The 15,271-nt window shown below is 34.7% G+C and overlaps 1 protein-coding gene across 50 annotated transcripts in view; it reads right to left on the reverse strand.

Annotated features, from left to right (window-relative positions):
- The window catches only part of RIMS1 (regulating synaptic membrane exocytosis 1), a 312,325-nt gene that overhangs the window by 84,269 nt on the left and 212,785 nt on the right, over window positions 1–15,271 (reverse strand). For 16 of the 50 annotated variants that reach the window (XR_011095287.1, XM_068678176.1, XM_068678175.1 and 13 more), the window contains 5 exons: window positions 12,382–12,459; window positions 10,232–10,303; window positions 7,406–7,588; window positions 5,957–6,069; window positions 589–618 (listed from right to left, as the gene is read on the reverse strand). Coding sequence is in view for 49 of the 50 variants with exons in the window: in XM_068678176.1 (XP_068534277.1) it covers window positions 589–618; window positions 5,957–6,069; window positions 7,406–7,588; window positions 10,232–10,303; window positions 12,382–12,459 (476 nt within the window). In the remaining variant the exon portion in view is untranslated. The remainder of the gene's footprint in view (window positions 1–588; window positions 619–5,956; window positions 6,070–7,405; window positions 7,589–10,231; window positions 10,304–12,381; window positions 12,460–15,271) is intronic. The other 34 variants (XM_068678203.1, XM_068678195.1, XM_068678202.1 and 31 more) reach the window with 7 other exon arrangements.

Here is a 15,271-nt window from a genome sequence, read left to right on the forward strand (position 1 = left end):
CTGATATCAGCACATGCTAGGGGGAATTCATAAGAGGTCAAAGCTATGCCCATGCAGGCTGTCTGCCTGCCCACAGAAACCTGCCCTACAACACCCCCAGCTTTCTGAGTGTCAAGGGCTTGTCATGCAAATACAATACAGCTCATGTTGAACTAACTTGTCTTCAGAATGTCTCTGCATAGGAAGGACAGTTTCTGGCCATCAATACCTTCAACTGTTCCTAAGCCCCAACCTATGAAACATCCTTCACAGATGCAAAGAGCTATGGCTGCATCATCACAATTGTATTAGAACCAGCTGTTGTGCTGATGAACTTTAAATCAATCATGCAGCTTCTGAGCCATGTGAAGTGCTATGACTACTTCTGGTAAGCCTAGCATATCGCATTTCTATGGGAAAACCAGAAATCATAAAAGAAGTAACTTTCAGATTCTAAAGAAGGATAACAGCATATAGAAACTTAAGAAACATCCTTTTCACCCGTTAAATACTGTTAACTAAATACTATATACTGACATGGAATATATTAAGAGAAAAGCCAGTATAAACAGTTGCCAAACATTTGTAAAAAATCACATAAATATTTACCTTTTGTGGAAGAGTTAAAATTCTCTTGTTCTTCAATGAATTAAATGCACGGAATGATGGGAACAGAAAAAGAAATCAGCAAATTTAAAGTTAGATAAAGAAATGTGTTACATGTGACAATGGCATGTACAGTAGGCAGTACTCCAACATATGTAAAAGTAATGTAGAAAATTAAAATGATAAACTATGACAAATAAAGCCTATGACTTTTTCTTTAAAATTAACAGGAACAATGAAGTTACTGAGATTCAGATTGTGGACTCTTTAAATATTCCACTAAAGCAGTATTACAAATGTTACAAATGACATCAAATCTTAACATTGCTTTAAGTATCATTCTAACTCCTGAACCACTTCTAGATTCTGAAGACTTTTCTGTAATACTGAGTGTGACAAATTTATTTTCTGTTAACTGAAAGCATAAAAGATTATGAGGCTTGAATTAATTTTCAAGAGTTAGCAATGCTAAGAGAAAAGTCTCCTATGAGGGTAAAGATTCCACAAGCTGCCTCAAAATATGCAGTGCCACCTAAGAATTTCAAAATAAAACAAGAAATATGAAGACAAAACAAACAATGCTAAAAGACTAAAAACTAAATCTTTTTCTTTTGCCATTCAATGATGGATCTAAAAAATGGTTTTAACTGCAAGGGTTTGATCTTATACCATTATTCAAGCCAGACTCTCACTGCAATGACATTTCAATGATCAAGTACATATACATTGAATAGTTTTCTCTAGTTATATTTAAAGATCTTAATTAAATATAAAAAGATATTTGCAACTCTTATCCATTATTTCACAACACACTGATTTTCCATATGAAATTCTGATTCTTTTTTTTGTTAAAAGGGACACTGGACATGAAAACATTTAACTCCTGTACGTTGTAACTACCACTGAAGATTTGTACATATATTTATATACATATTATGCATATGCACTTTATAAAAGTAATCCCCCTTCATTACCAATAATCCCCATTCATTACCAATAGAGACTTCAGTGCAGCTTTCCTTCATGAAACAGCAGCACACACACACGCATGCACTTCAACCTGCATACAGGCTATGTACAAGGGTTACGCAGCTTTTTCTGACATGGGCCAACATACAGCGACACTTAATGCTGGTCACAGCTTCATTTTTCTAAAGGTCACTGCGTAAGGCCTGTTGCTGTAAACAGGTGTCACTGAAAACATACAAACACACTGGTTCAGTTATGTTTACAGATACTCTTTTTATGTTAATAGGCTGCTTTTTATCACAATCCTTACTGTCATTAAATGATTTCTGAAACATGAAACCACACTGTTGAGGCTAAAAAAATGAAACCATGCTGTGAAGAGTCAAATAGAAGAATACACAGGGAGAAAGACCTGCTTTGCTTGAGTTAGCTCATTTTTATACTACAAACCATCATCACACATTTAGCTTGTTGGTTCATAGACTTCAATAGTACATAACATGTCTTTTCTTCTTCACAGGTAATATTTCTGAATATTATCCCTAGTACCATCTACTGTAGCGCAGAAAAATGCTATAGAGCTTCAGGCAGTATTCATGATTAACCGTTACACAGAAGTGTAGAGGCCCACCCTATCCAAGTGAAAATTACTGTGAGCTTTGATAGGTGCTATGACAGAGAATGGACTAGTATATACATCACAGAAATATGCTTTGTATAAAGGTATCATTTAAAAACCATGCAACAATGTTGTTGTATAAACAGCCAAAAAATAAAGTCAACGCAGAATTCCCACCCCTCAACTTTCTTAAGTGACTTGCACAGTTCCACTCAAATATGATGCAAATAAGAAACACTGATGCAAATCTCTTCCAGTTTGGCACAAGATGACATGGAGAGCACAGCATTGCCCTTATAACTTAGATTTTCACAGCTTTAGTCACTGAACCAAAATATCTTCATTATTAGGTCATTTTATGAAATTGTCAGATAAAGCATAGAAATAAATAATGCTTGTTAAGTAGCACAAGTTAAGGTAATGGCTACTGAATTGTGACTTTCAGAAAACACACAGAGACACACCTACACCAACTAACCTTCATATTCAAGAATCACAAGACCTTTAGTTGCAATAACATCCCACTGTGTTTTGTACTCTGGGAATTACTGCTGACAGGGTTGCAAAGGAAACACATATAGTCATACATTGCTTGAACATCATTGGGATTAAAATAAAAATCATGTAGTCCAAAAACCACAGGAGCATAGGCTCCTGTAACTGTAACTGCTTTAAAGAGTCTGTATGTACTGAAGTTGCTAAAAATATTAGTTAGCTAGAACCATTCCAAGTGAAAGTACCTAGCATGTTTTTAATTTTTTCCAAACTAGTCAGCAGCCTTTAGAACCACTAAGAAGTTTGAGTTTGTTGTTGCTATTGGCTTATTTGTTTTTGTGAGTGTGTGTAATTATGCTATTTTGAGGTTTTAAAGAAAAGATAATCCTTAGACTGGACTTTTTTCTCTACTTAAGATTTTTCTCTGCTCCTGATCAGTCGTACCTATCCCTTATCTCTAACAGAATGGATACCATTATTTCTGTTTCTTCTGTACGACTTTCTTCTATGTGGTCTTTTAGACAGTGGAACTACTGACAGGGACCTACTGAAACAAGTCACAAGTTGACTTTTTATGATTCTCAAACCAAAGGATAATTAAGAGAACATTATTTGATAGAAACAATGAAACTGTTTCATTCTAAACTTTATAATGAAAAAAATAAATTGAATGCTTAAGATTCAGTGTCAGTCCTAGAAGAAGCCTCATCGGCATGGATATTATCACTTAAGATAGAAAACAAAAAATCACACTTTCTTTTGACAAAATCCACAACCACTCTCTTGCTTCTTCATTAACTCTCTTTTTTTTCCAAAATGATAGTTTCAAAGAGTAATGAGATTACTGGATTCCTCTATGCCTCTTGACTATGTAAATAGAAAAAAGAAGGAAAAGGAAAAAAGGAGGAAAAGGAAGAAGGAAGAAGGAAAAAGGAAAAAGGAAGAAGGAAAAAGGAAACTACACAATTTACTACACAAATATACCTTATATCATACCAGATTTCCTTGAAACACAGGATGTCAATACTGACCAGCAGTAAATAGTTTAAATTAAGAAAATGCAAAGAATTTTGAAATGCTTCTTCCTATAACATTTGTGGGTTGCACTAGATTTTGGCATTATGTATACCTGTAGTGACTGTGAATTTAAGTCATTAAGTCACAATTCAGTTCCAAGTAGTGAGACTCTTTCACAGACAGATATATTTGGATTCAATACTACATTAGCATAAAATAACTTCTAGCCACTCCATTTAACTCATTTGATAGGGATTGAAAAGGTGAAAGTGACATCAAAATTTGATACTGTAAACCAGAGCAAATATTATGTTTTTAAAGCGGATTTTACTTTCCTGAAGAAGCTTGAAGTTTATACACACTGCTATTCTTATTTCAGAAGATACTTTCAGTAGCATTTTAAAATTATTTTATAAAATCTATTAACTTTAGTACTTCCCTTCTCAGCTTGAACAAAGTGTTAAACATGGGTAAAATTAGAAAACCTTCCTTTCAAATGGACAAGCCAGTCAGACAAAACCAAAATACTAATTAGAAAGGAAAATCTCATTAGCCTTCAATTCCATGTGCAGTAATACGGCCATATTGACATAGGCGGTATGATAAATAACAACAAAGTAAATGATATGTCATATCCTACTTGTTCATTTTCTACGTAAGACGCAAGCATATGAACCACAAATGTAAATAAGAGTTCAGTGAAACAGCATTACTTTACAAATATTCGCAGCATTGACAAGTTTCTAAACCAACAGTGGCTTTAACCTTCTGTTTAAAGTTCACTTTTTCTTTGCTCTTCTGCATACAACGCATCTCTACTAATTTTTATGTCAAGTTCTGCTTTCATTTCCAACATCTTTAACAAAACATAAACTAGCATTTTATTCTCAATGCACTAGTTACCAAGAACAGCTGAAAGACAACAGGAGTACCCACAGTAAAGCCAACATAAATTAAAAGCTGATTCATCATGATATATTGTACCAAGTTCTGGAACTGCAGAAGAAACATGAAAGAAGTTTGAAATTCAGCTCTCGTTACATTTCCCTAAAGAGCTCCCAACCTACTCATATGTAGAAATAAAAACTGTAAATGCACTTTGTAACTAGTTTATAATCCAGAAAGTCCTTAGTTAACTATGAAATGTAATGAGAAGACTTAAATGTAAAGTTTAAATAATAATAAAATAAAGAATGAAACCTACTTGTACTAGATTATTGACCATTCAGAATAATCACATGTATAAAACAAGAACACAATATTTGAATGTGTAGTATGCCATCACAACTCAAGCCAATAAAATTAATGCAAGCTGATTGTATGTTAATGCAAGCTGTTGTACCTCATACAAAAATGTATGGTAATCTAACATGATAAAAAGGTCATGGTCAGTAGCATTATCTATTTATGAAAGAAGTCTGTCAACAGTTCTATAAGGCACTACAACACATCGTCAGCAGAAGCATTACTTTCATTTCCCCACAGAAGAAAAATGTGCAGTATATGGCAATCTCAGTTGTTGCTTGTATTCAATGAGAAAACAGGGTTTTTAAAGACAGAATGTACACATATTACCCACTGTGGAATTAAAACTAATTTAATTTTACCATAATAGCTCATACTCTGTGTACAGCATGTTGCTAGAAAAGGAAACAGCAATATTTATACCTATTTGATATTTGAAAAGAACATCTTCTACAGCCACTAGGTCTACATGGTCTTTTTCAAAAAAGAGCAGCACTCATTGCCTGAGCAGTTTATTCTTATGAATGAAAAAGCTGATGACCTGTGCCTTCACATTTCTTGTGGTGATTGCTTTTATTCTTTCAGACTCACTGAATCTGTCTCACTCCAGAAGGTATGTTTGATAATATGATATTTGTTTATCATTAATCTATGTTAACAATGCACATCAGTTAATACAAACCACAAAATAATACATTGATAACACTGTCAAAATGTTGTCAAAATCTTTGCCTCTGATTTCATTGTCTGAATACAAACTAGATGTGCCCATGGAAACCACCACAGCTCTAACAGAAATTTTAAAGTAGACAAATACAAAAAGCTGCTAGAAAATTAAGGCAATTAAACCATGTGTCCACCAGTTAAAAATCTTCTGGACTTTGCAGACTACAAATATGCTTTCATTCTCTTCTCTTTGGCAGAATTACAGCTTTTAACATGTAGTTATGAAAGCAGACTTCGAGTAAAGTAAAGAAAGGTAAAAAATCAAAGAGTTAGAGCTATCATACGCTCATTATTTGATACCTTGCTCTATACTGCCACTTCTTACTGGAACTTGCGGTAGCTGTCTTCCCCTGCGACTGCTGAAGGACGTGTCTGCAGGAGGAGACTGTGTGGGACTTCCTTGTTGATGTATTCTGCAGATGAAATGAACATAAAAGTGAAATAACCCAAAGGAAGAGAATTCATATAGTCTAAGTTTTAAACACATATTGAATTGCATATAGAGAAGATGGGGTTGAGGAAGTTTGCATTTGGTGTATGCCATATGCATGTATTCAGGTCTGGATAACTAGCAAACTCACATGGCTTCACCTATATCTTCTCTAACTGCCTTCAACTAAGGACAAATATTTTCCATCTTTTTTGCTGTTGTTTTAAAAAAGTTCTAGTCAAAAACCACTGAACTAAAAGTAGTTTTCTAAGAACCATTTACTATTACGACTCACAATTTGGGAGTATAACTGTTCTCCTGCACTGGTACAAAGACAATCCAAAATGCCACCTTTGCATTTTACTAACTTTCATGTTCCCTTTGTTCTGATGCACTAATTGCACAAGGCCACAGAGAACTGGACAACAAGCATCTAATGTCTTGGCATAATGTGTTATTTTCCCCTGAACGTAAACAAACAAACAAACAAAAAAAGACACTTATCCTTCGTATTTGTGTGTGGGAGACAGAAATTGTGCGTATGTGCATGCATGTGCTCACAGCCCAAGATTTTTAATACTCTTACCTAAGCAAATATTCTAACCACCTTAACTTTGGCTAAATTCTATCTACTACTATTTCAGAGCACCTTGGCTACATGGCTTCTTACACACACATACAGCACCTTTAACACATCAAGCACCTTTGGAACACTGGTAAATTTGCATTTAAAAGCTATAGGGTCCCTCCTAATAATTAGGGAAGAAGTTTAAGAAAGCAAAGCAAAGGTGATAAGGAAGAAACTGCTGAGAGGGACAGCTTTCTAATTAAACATCCTTGCCAGTTATCACACTCACTAGAGTGGATAATCACAGTTTATCTGGTATGCTAAGGTAGGTAACTTGCAATTTTAAATGACACATTCATACAAAATCAAAATACTGGTAGCTTTCACACTACGTAGATCAACCGACTTTCCCTTTGAGAGTTAGAAGTGAGAGAAGGATGTGATTTCCTGCACAGTGTTCAAGCGAAATACTTTGATAATTTTCAGATGGATACGAAACAAAACACAACAATGGAGGGATGAAACAGCCAACTTTTTTTGCATAGCTATTTAAGATCAACGGGAAGAAGTACCATCTGGATGGTGAAGATAGGCAGCATAAAGGATATGGGAGAAGTGTAAATACCATGAAGAGAGGATAATCTACAGTGCCAGAATGAGTGAACGCGCCATGTATGCTCAGGAAAGTACAACACCACACTGACACCTGGGAGGCAGAACATGAAAGCTGTGCTGGACATGTAATAGCAACCTTGTCAGAAGTGGAGAAGGTGGCGCCGACCCTCCGGGCGCTAGGTGATGTACAGAGCATAAGGGTCTGATACTAGAGTGCTCACTCGACCTTGAGCGAGTGTGATGTTTTCCCCTAATGACTGGCTGTTCAGTCGTTCGTGGGGCTGGAAGTCCCCTTCTAGAAAGACATGGTAGCAGACCCCTAAAACATCAGGGCCAAAAAGAAACCATTCAGTTGTTAGCTCCAGGCACACCGTCCCATGCCCCCCTCCACCAAAGAACATTGCAAACCCTGGCTGCAGGGCCAGTGCGCACATTTCAGACTGAAGTTATCAATTCAGATTATAAATCCATTTCCAAAAGGATAAACTGCAGAACACTCACTGCTGCAGATACACATCCCCCTGCTTGTGGAACTGCTGAACTGAACTGAATACAACAGAAATTTGGCCAAAAACTCTAGCTGCATCTCAAGCAGCAAACACAAGCTAACAACACTTAGATAAAAAGTACTAGCACAGGGTAAGCTAGTACTCCATTTAAGTATCTTTCTGCAGTGAGACCCAACATAGAAATAGAGTTCTGAAGAAACACTGATGAAAGCATCATTAAAATATTCAGTAAAATGATTAATCATGTTAGTATAATTAGCAGCATAATTATTGGCAGTTTAATAATTGCATACGTTGCAAGTATAAGACAACCTGAAACATTTCAGGTTTGGAGAGTGACAAAGTAAATTTCTTACTGTGCCCTTCTTATTATTGCTGGGCTTCCCAACAATGCAGCATTTTGTAAACAATAATACTGTATCCATTATTTCAGAAATTACCATAAAGCCATCTCATGATAGCATTTCACTGTTTGGTTTGTTTTTTAATTTCTCCAGACATATGAAGTGCCCCTGCACACACCCAGCACATCTTTCCCACAAAATACAGAGTAACCAAGGGACTGTCTAGTTCATAAAACTATCATACATTTATAAATTTTCCTTAAAAAAAAATAAAAAATGTATATGAGACAACATTTATGCAGATGTCTACACCAAGGATAAAAACCAGATTTGGTTTCAAAGCCAGTGGCAGCTTATATGGAAGTCCAGTCACAGTGCTACAAAAATAGGATTCTGTTCCCTTTGTTATATGCTCTCTTAAACCCTAACACTTCCTAAACTTCACTCCTGGCTTGCCCTGGCAGTAACAGAAACACTCTTACAGAGATTCCCTGCTTCTAAGAGATGCTTAAGATGATGGCGATGAGTTGAGTCCCGAAAAGGCCTGCTTGGTCCAAATGTAATCCCTGATGGTCTAGCAGAAAGATCAGCTGCTGAAGTGAAGAAGTCTACACTGATTAGGAGAATGAGAGAAAGAGGAACCAGCATGGGAGACAAAACCTGGTGTGTGGCTGAGGGAATGAGACAGAAATTAAGAAGTATGGAGAGGAGGGGAATTAGGGATAGAAAAATTGAGAGAGAAATGACACCTGGTGAGCAGTAAGATTGCAGCAAACACATCTGCATGTATCTCATTGACTGCTCCTCCCAGAGGAAGGTAACACAGCAAACAGCCAACCTATAACTCAGTTGGTGATGGACCACAGAGAAATCCTACAGGTTCCAGCTCTGCCTTCCCACAAGGAAACTCAAGTTTCCTTCTCTTTAGACTGATGTCTCAATGGCATGAATTTAAAAAACAAAACAATCCGACAAGAAAACAAACACACATCCTTCCACATAAAAAACTATGAAGAAAAACTAAAACTAAGAGAGCATTGCCAATCCAGCATGCTTTTGACACAAGGTCCTATGTAATATCTCACATGTACAGATAAATACTGTACCTGAGCTAATGAATAACATCGTGTAAATTACCACTACCTGATAACTTGGAATTATCTTGTAACTAATCAATACAAAATGGGAAAAGAATTTATCTCAGCACAGGAATGACTAAAGTTCCAATCCATTAAATCCCATATAAATTCTGTATATAGATTCTGCAATATTTCAGACTTGCTCTTTTCCATGTACCTGAATAAATCCTCAAATGCATGTTACATTTAGCATTACAAGTATAAGAGGCTTTGAAATATCCTGTGAAAAAACTCTCGAAAATTCACAGCTAGGCTGGTCATTTAAATCAAATAAACACACTGCTCATGTCTCAAAAACCTATTTCATAAACATAACTACACGGTATTTACACTACATGGTATTTAAATGTGGAATTTAGCAATTTTATATTATAGAGTGAAACTACTATATTGGAATATAGATGTCTTTCCCCAGGTAAAATGCACATATGAAACTGTTATTTTTGTGCATATGTGGTTTCAGTTGCACTGTAGTTGTTAATTAACATTGGTACACTGTGCCTTGATGTTACTTATTTTTCATTTGCCATTTGATAAGAGACCTGTTGAATTATTAATCTGCTTACAATCTGCTTACATATTTTCTCAACTTTAAAGTTATTTTAAAATAGATAAGACTTTTGAAAAAAAATCTGTGGTAAAACAAAAAGGGATTAGTACCACAATAATAAAACATTCTGCGTATGTCCAAGTTTCATCTTACAGAAATCAAGACAGTGGCAATGGGTCTCATATTTTTCATTACTAAATGTATGCACAGACAGTCTTTACCAGAAAAATGTCATATGTAGAGCAACACAGGAAGTAGTGATAATAATATAGATAATATAAATAATATTTTAAATTAAGGCAACATAGCTTTTGGTACTGTTACACAGCTTTTGCTTTAACGGTAGTATTAGTTGTATATTATGAACACCAGAATCAATTCAGTCATAACAGGTGTTTATTAATCATTCATCAATCCTACCTTTCTGTTTCAGTTGTGGAGCCTTTCCTAGTTTGTTTTTGGCTGCTATATCTTTCCACTTTTCTGGACTGCCTGTAAAATGACATGTCAGAAAAGAAATAAACAAAGAAGAAAAAGAATACAAAAAATATGAAGATTACATATTTACTAATGTATTGCAAAGGTAATAACAGTAACATTTGACAGATGGAAAAGTGACAACAAATTTTTTCATGAACAGGCTGGTGAGCTTGGGGTTTAAAGCACAAGGCTCTGGATTAGCTTTGACTGAGCTGATGGTATGAAGGTTATGAGGTACCAAAATAGGGAGACATCATTAATCTTGACTGCATATACAGCTAGCTCCCATTTTACAGCCCCTATCTGATTAGACACAATGGGTCTCTCCTGATAGTAAGAAAAACAAACGCAGTAGAGACAACAGGAAAAAAAAAAAGTTGCAGAAAGGACACGTAATATTAAAATATAAACTTTAAAAATTGGTTTTAAATCTAAATTTCAAAATCAAAACAAATACTGCATCATATCAGATTTAACTAATGCTGTCAATTTATTAATAAAAACTTGGCTTATCAAAAATTTCATTCTATTAAAAATTGTTAAAGATTTTGAGAAATGGTTTAAAACATTTCTTTTTTTTTCTGTAATCGATGCAAGTAAGTTAAAAGTTTATTTAATTTCCTTACTTAGGTCATGGAAATCTCAGCAAGTCCTCTGTGTTCCAAAATTTCCATTACTATCCATGTTAATACAAGCATTTACACATTAAAATTTACAATTTGAATCTCTGATAATCATCAGTGTTTGTTAGTCTTTCAGAATAAAAGTGCATATGAAGTTTCAGGAGTGGCCAAAAAAGTGGAGTGATGATTACTCATTGTTAGATCAGAAACAATGACAAACCCCAACTTGAACATTACACAGGAAAGATGACAAAGAAACATATAAGAAACTCACAATCATATAATCAACCTCTATACCTAGACATAAAAAAATTACTGTGGGCAAAAAAAGTAGGTAAAAATAATATTAAAGAATAAAGTTTTAATTTTAAACCTCAGTGGTTATGAAGATTAACCCAGTGTCTGAACTGGAAGATACCTCAACAGTTGTAGTATCAAGTTATACCCAAAGAATATAATCACAGTGTATTTTCACTGTAATATTTGATTACCATTATATTGTGACACAGTATGAATCACAACAAAGGAAAAATGCAGAAAAATAAAAGAAAATAAAAAAGACTTTTTTCTTTTTTTATATATATGAGCAGAGGTCACTACCTGATGCTTTCCAGTTTTAACAAGAATATACTTACGTACAAAAAAAAAAAAAAAGAGTCCCTTAGAAAAAAAAAATTTAAACTCCCTTATCCTCAAACAGCTTTCTCTAGATTTTTTTTTTCCTAGAGTATACTCCCTTTACTTTCTTTTTTTTTTCTTTACCACATCGAGTGGTAAAGAAATGATGGCTCCCAAATGATGGCTCGTCACTTCTTCTTTGGTTTGTCACAGGACTTATTTTCCCCTTACTCCTTTACGTCACTTGCTTAGACTGTGGCATTAAGTGAAATGGAGAAAAAGTGACTACACTTTGTAGTATGGAAAAGCCAAGGGTAGGCATTGCTGTCCTGTGAAAAGTGGCAAAGTAATAAACAACAGTAGGGAGCCCAACATCATTATTTCTCTGCTCACTGTGCTGTCACTGCAAGCCGCACACATTAGAAATACGTTTAAAATAACATCTTCCTTTCTGTTTCCTTCCTCTTGCTAAGATGATGCTGTCTGCATTCTGTATAGCTCAACAGCATGCTACAGCACGTGCAGTAGTGACTCAGCTTGAGCTCTATCTGGACACCGGTAGATACATATTTACAGACAGTTGTACTTCCATGCCTATATAAAATGCTCAGAGTGCACTGAGGATAAAAAGGACATTTATGTCATATTCAAATTTACCTCTTTAATGTAGTTTAAATGGAATGAAATATTATCTATGAACAATACATGCATACCATGTACTTAAATATATAAAGATAAAAAACCCTATGTGAAAGTATTAAGCAGAGCATATGAAGAAGATACTCGCAGTGTGTAACTATAACCAATACCTCATTTACTTGGAACTATGATTTGAGTAAATAAGGATACCTCTGTGCTGCTCCAGGTTTAGCACTTAGGTGGTCTACACTGTCCTGTTTTGGAATGCAAGACTCCAGCGTCCTTGTTCTTCACAAAATTTGGAAACATGGATGTGAATTTGGACAGAATGAGCAGAAACAGAGAGATGGTCACATGCAGTGAAGGTGGAGACATGCAGTCAAATATATAAACCAAAAGCATTAAGGCACTATCTGCTTGGTAAGGCTGTATTTCTCACTTCCCTTTCTGCTGACTTAATCCATGCACTTTAAAAGACTTTTAAAATAATTTTGAGACATGATATTAGAATAATTAGATATTAGAAACTAAGATGCAATTAAGTAAAGAATGAGAGTCACAACACATTTTTAAAAAGCATGTATGCATTACACAGTGAACAGGAACTCTGCTGCTTAACAGCTGTCATTATCCTTCCTGAGAATAAATTTACAGTATGATACATTAAACTAATATATAAACCTATATACATCTTCCCCTTAGGGGTTTGAAAAAAAAAAAAAAAAAGATATTTTGCTATTACATTATAAAATTCTCCTGAAAACACAAGCAAATTTCATATATGTTGATATTCTATTACCAACTGTTCTACTACAGTCACAACTAACAATAACAATTCAATAGTAAATGCAGAATAACTTAGCAATTTAAAAAAATTGTGTTCAGGATATTTTTTAATTCCTATGTTATTTTCATTTATGTTGAAGCCATTAAAGAATGTCTGAATGTGTTCACAGCTTTCAATTTGGCATAGAAATTATTAGCATGTTGGTTTATTATTAGCTTGCTATGGCATATATCACATAAACATTTTCTTTTTCTTGATCAATATAAGAGTAAACTCAGCAAAATTTGCAGTGTACTAATAATCTAGGGTACATATTAAATTTGCATGTATTCCTCCAATATGTTGAGCAAATGCTAAAACTCTTTGTAAAGTCCTAAATGTACCAAATGTCATAACAAATCACTGATCAATAAATCATTACTCTATACACAGACAAGAACAATAGATATATTACATATACAGAAAAGCTATTCACAGTTTACGTGCAAAAGACACATGAGCCTCAAAACATTTATTGTTGTTGAGTATAAACAAAATCTACAGATAGAAATGCAATAATATTCCTATCAAAGTGAAAAATTACTATTCCTAGAGTGTCAAAATGACATTTTTATTAAAAAAAAAAAAGCCTGAAGTTATCAAAAATGTCACATTCAATAGTTCCTGATTTTCCTAAAGATTTCTGAAAGGCTGGATCTATGTGGTGTGTAAACTGGGAGGTCACAATTGCTCTCAAATCTTGGCAGCTCCTAACACTTGTTCCTAGCACTTCAGTTCATGTCTTGCAAGACTGATTCCATGATTTAAGCGGTACAGTGTTGCTGAAAGGATAGGAAATAATCATCCAGGACAAATTAGCCTCCCATTGGCAGTGCACAGCACACACAAGTTCCCTTTATGAATGTACCAGAAGTACCAGCCTGCTGCTTCAAGATGTACTCTTGTACATGTGTGCAACAGCTAAACCTACTTCTAATGAATTATTATTATATCATGATTATTTCTCGTATATATATGAGAAATAATTTCTAAAAGGCTTATTTTATCTAGTCTTGTTTGTATGCTGAATTAATACAAAGACTTCTCAAAAAAAACAATCTGAATAAAATTCCCACCTACCATTAAATGCTCAACTCTCATTCTCCTTGTTTTTAACTCTACTTATGATTTCACAGTCTCACAGTTCTCCAGTTACCAGAGTCTTTCACTTTAGAGAGACTTTCAAATTCTATTTTCTAGTATAAAAACAAACAAACAAACAAAAATCCTAACAATAAAGCTGGCAAATTCAACCCAAAAGCTATTCTATAAAAGGTCAAGAAAAACACAATACTAACCAAACACTTACTAACTCTTAACACTAAAATACAAGTATAACATCTTTTCAAGGTATATCGTGTCACTTTTTCAGATACAGAAAGTGAATGATTTCCAGAATAACAATAATCTTGCCAAGATCTTTACTAAAATTTATATCATGAATAATTTTCAATAAATACCATGCTGTGAATACTGAATTTAAATGACCAAAATTAGAAATAATGCATAAGTCATATGTTTAAGAAATGTACTCAGGAATAGATCTTGATAGCACCCTATATGCAAATTGGACCAGTTTGTAAGATAATTCTGGAATGTACTCAAATGAAGTGTAAGATGACATCTGTCAAAGTCAATTAATCTGTGAAAATATGATCCGAAAGTGGTGATAAGCAGTTAGTTAGTTATCCCTGTTGATCCATCAGATACTCATTCCCTGACACCCACTACATCAGCTGTCAATTTGATAAAAGTACATAAAACACAAAAATGTCAGAACTGAGTGGTGCTGGCTAACTGTCAAATGAAGGTGTGGGAGATAATCAGAATGAAACTAAACTTAAAAGATAAGAATTTTCTACAAAGGTGAAGCACCTTTGATTCCCTCACTGCTACTCTGCACGCTAGGTGGACTTTAAACATGGATTACTATAATTCATTTGCTGACAATCCTTACAGCAAAACCATGGTTTCTCTGGAACTGTGTAGAATGGCGTGCCTTGGGAAAGCCCTTTGCCATGTGGTCTGTGGCTGATGGCAGGAGAAAACACTTCATGTGGAAATCCACCTCAGAGGAAGACTGATGACAGGAGAAAACACTTCACCTCAGAGGATGACCAAATGGCAAAGAAGGTTCAAATTCAAAAACATTACTTGAGCTCCACAAGGCTCACCTTTCTTTAGTTGACCTTTTTGCCTCTGGAATAGAGAAGTTAAAGTATTCCAGAGCAGTGAGCAAAACTATCTGTGCCAGTGTCAGCAACAGAGCATGGA

This window comes from Anas acuta, chromosome 3 (assembly GCF_963932015.1).
Source record: "Anas acuta chromosome 3, bAnaAcu1.1, whole genome shotgun sequence".
NCBI classification, from domain to species: Eukaryota; Metazoa; Chordata; class Aves; order Anseriformes; family Anatidae; genus Anas; species Anas acuta.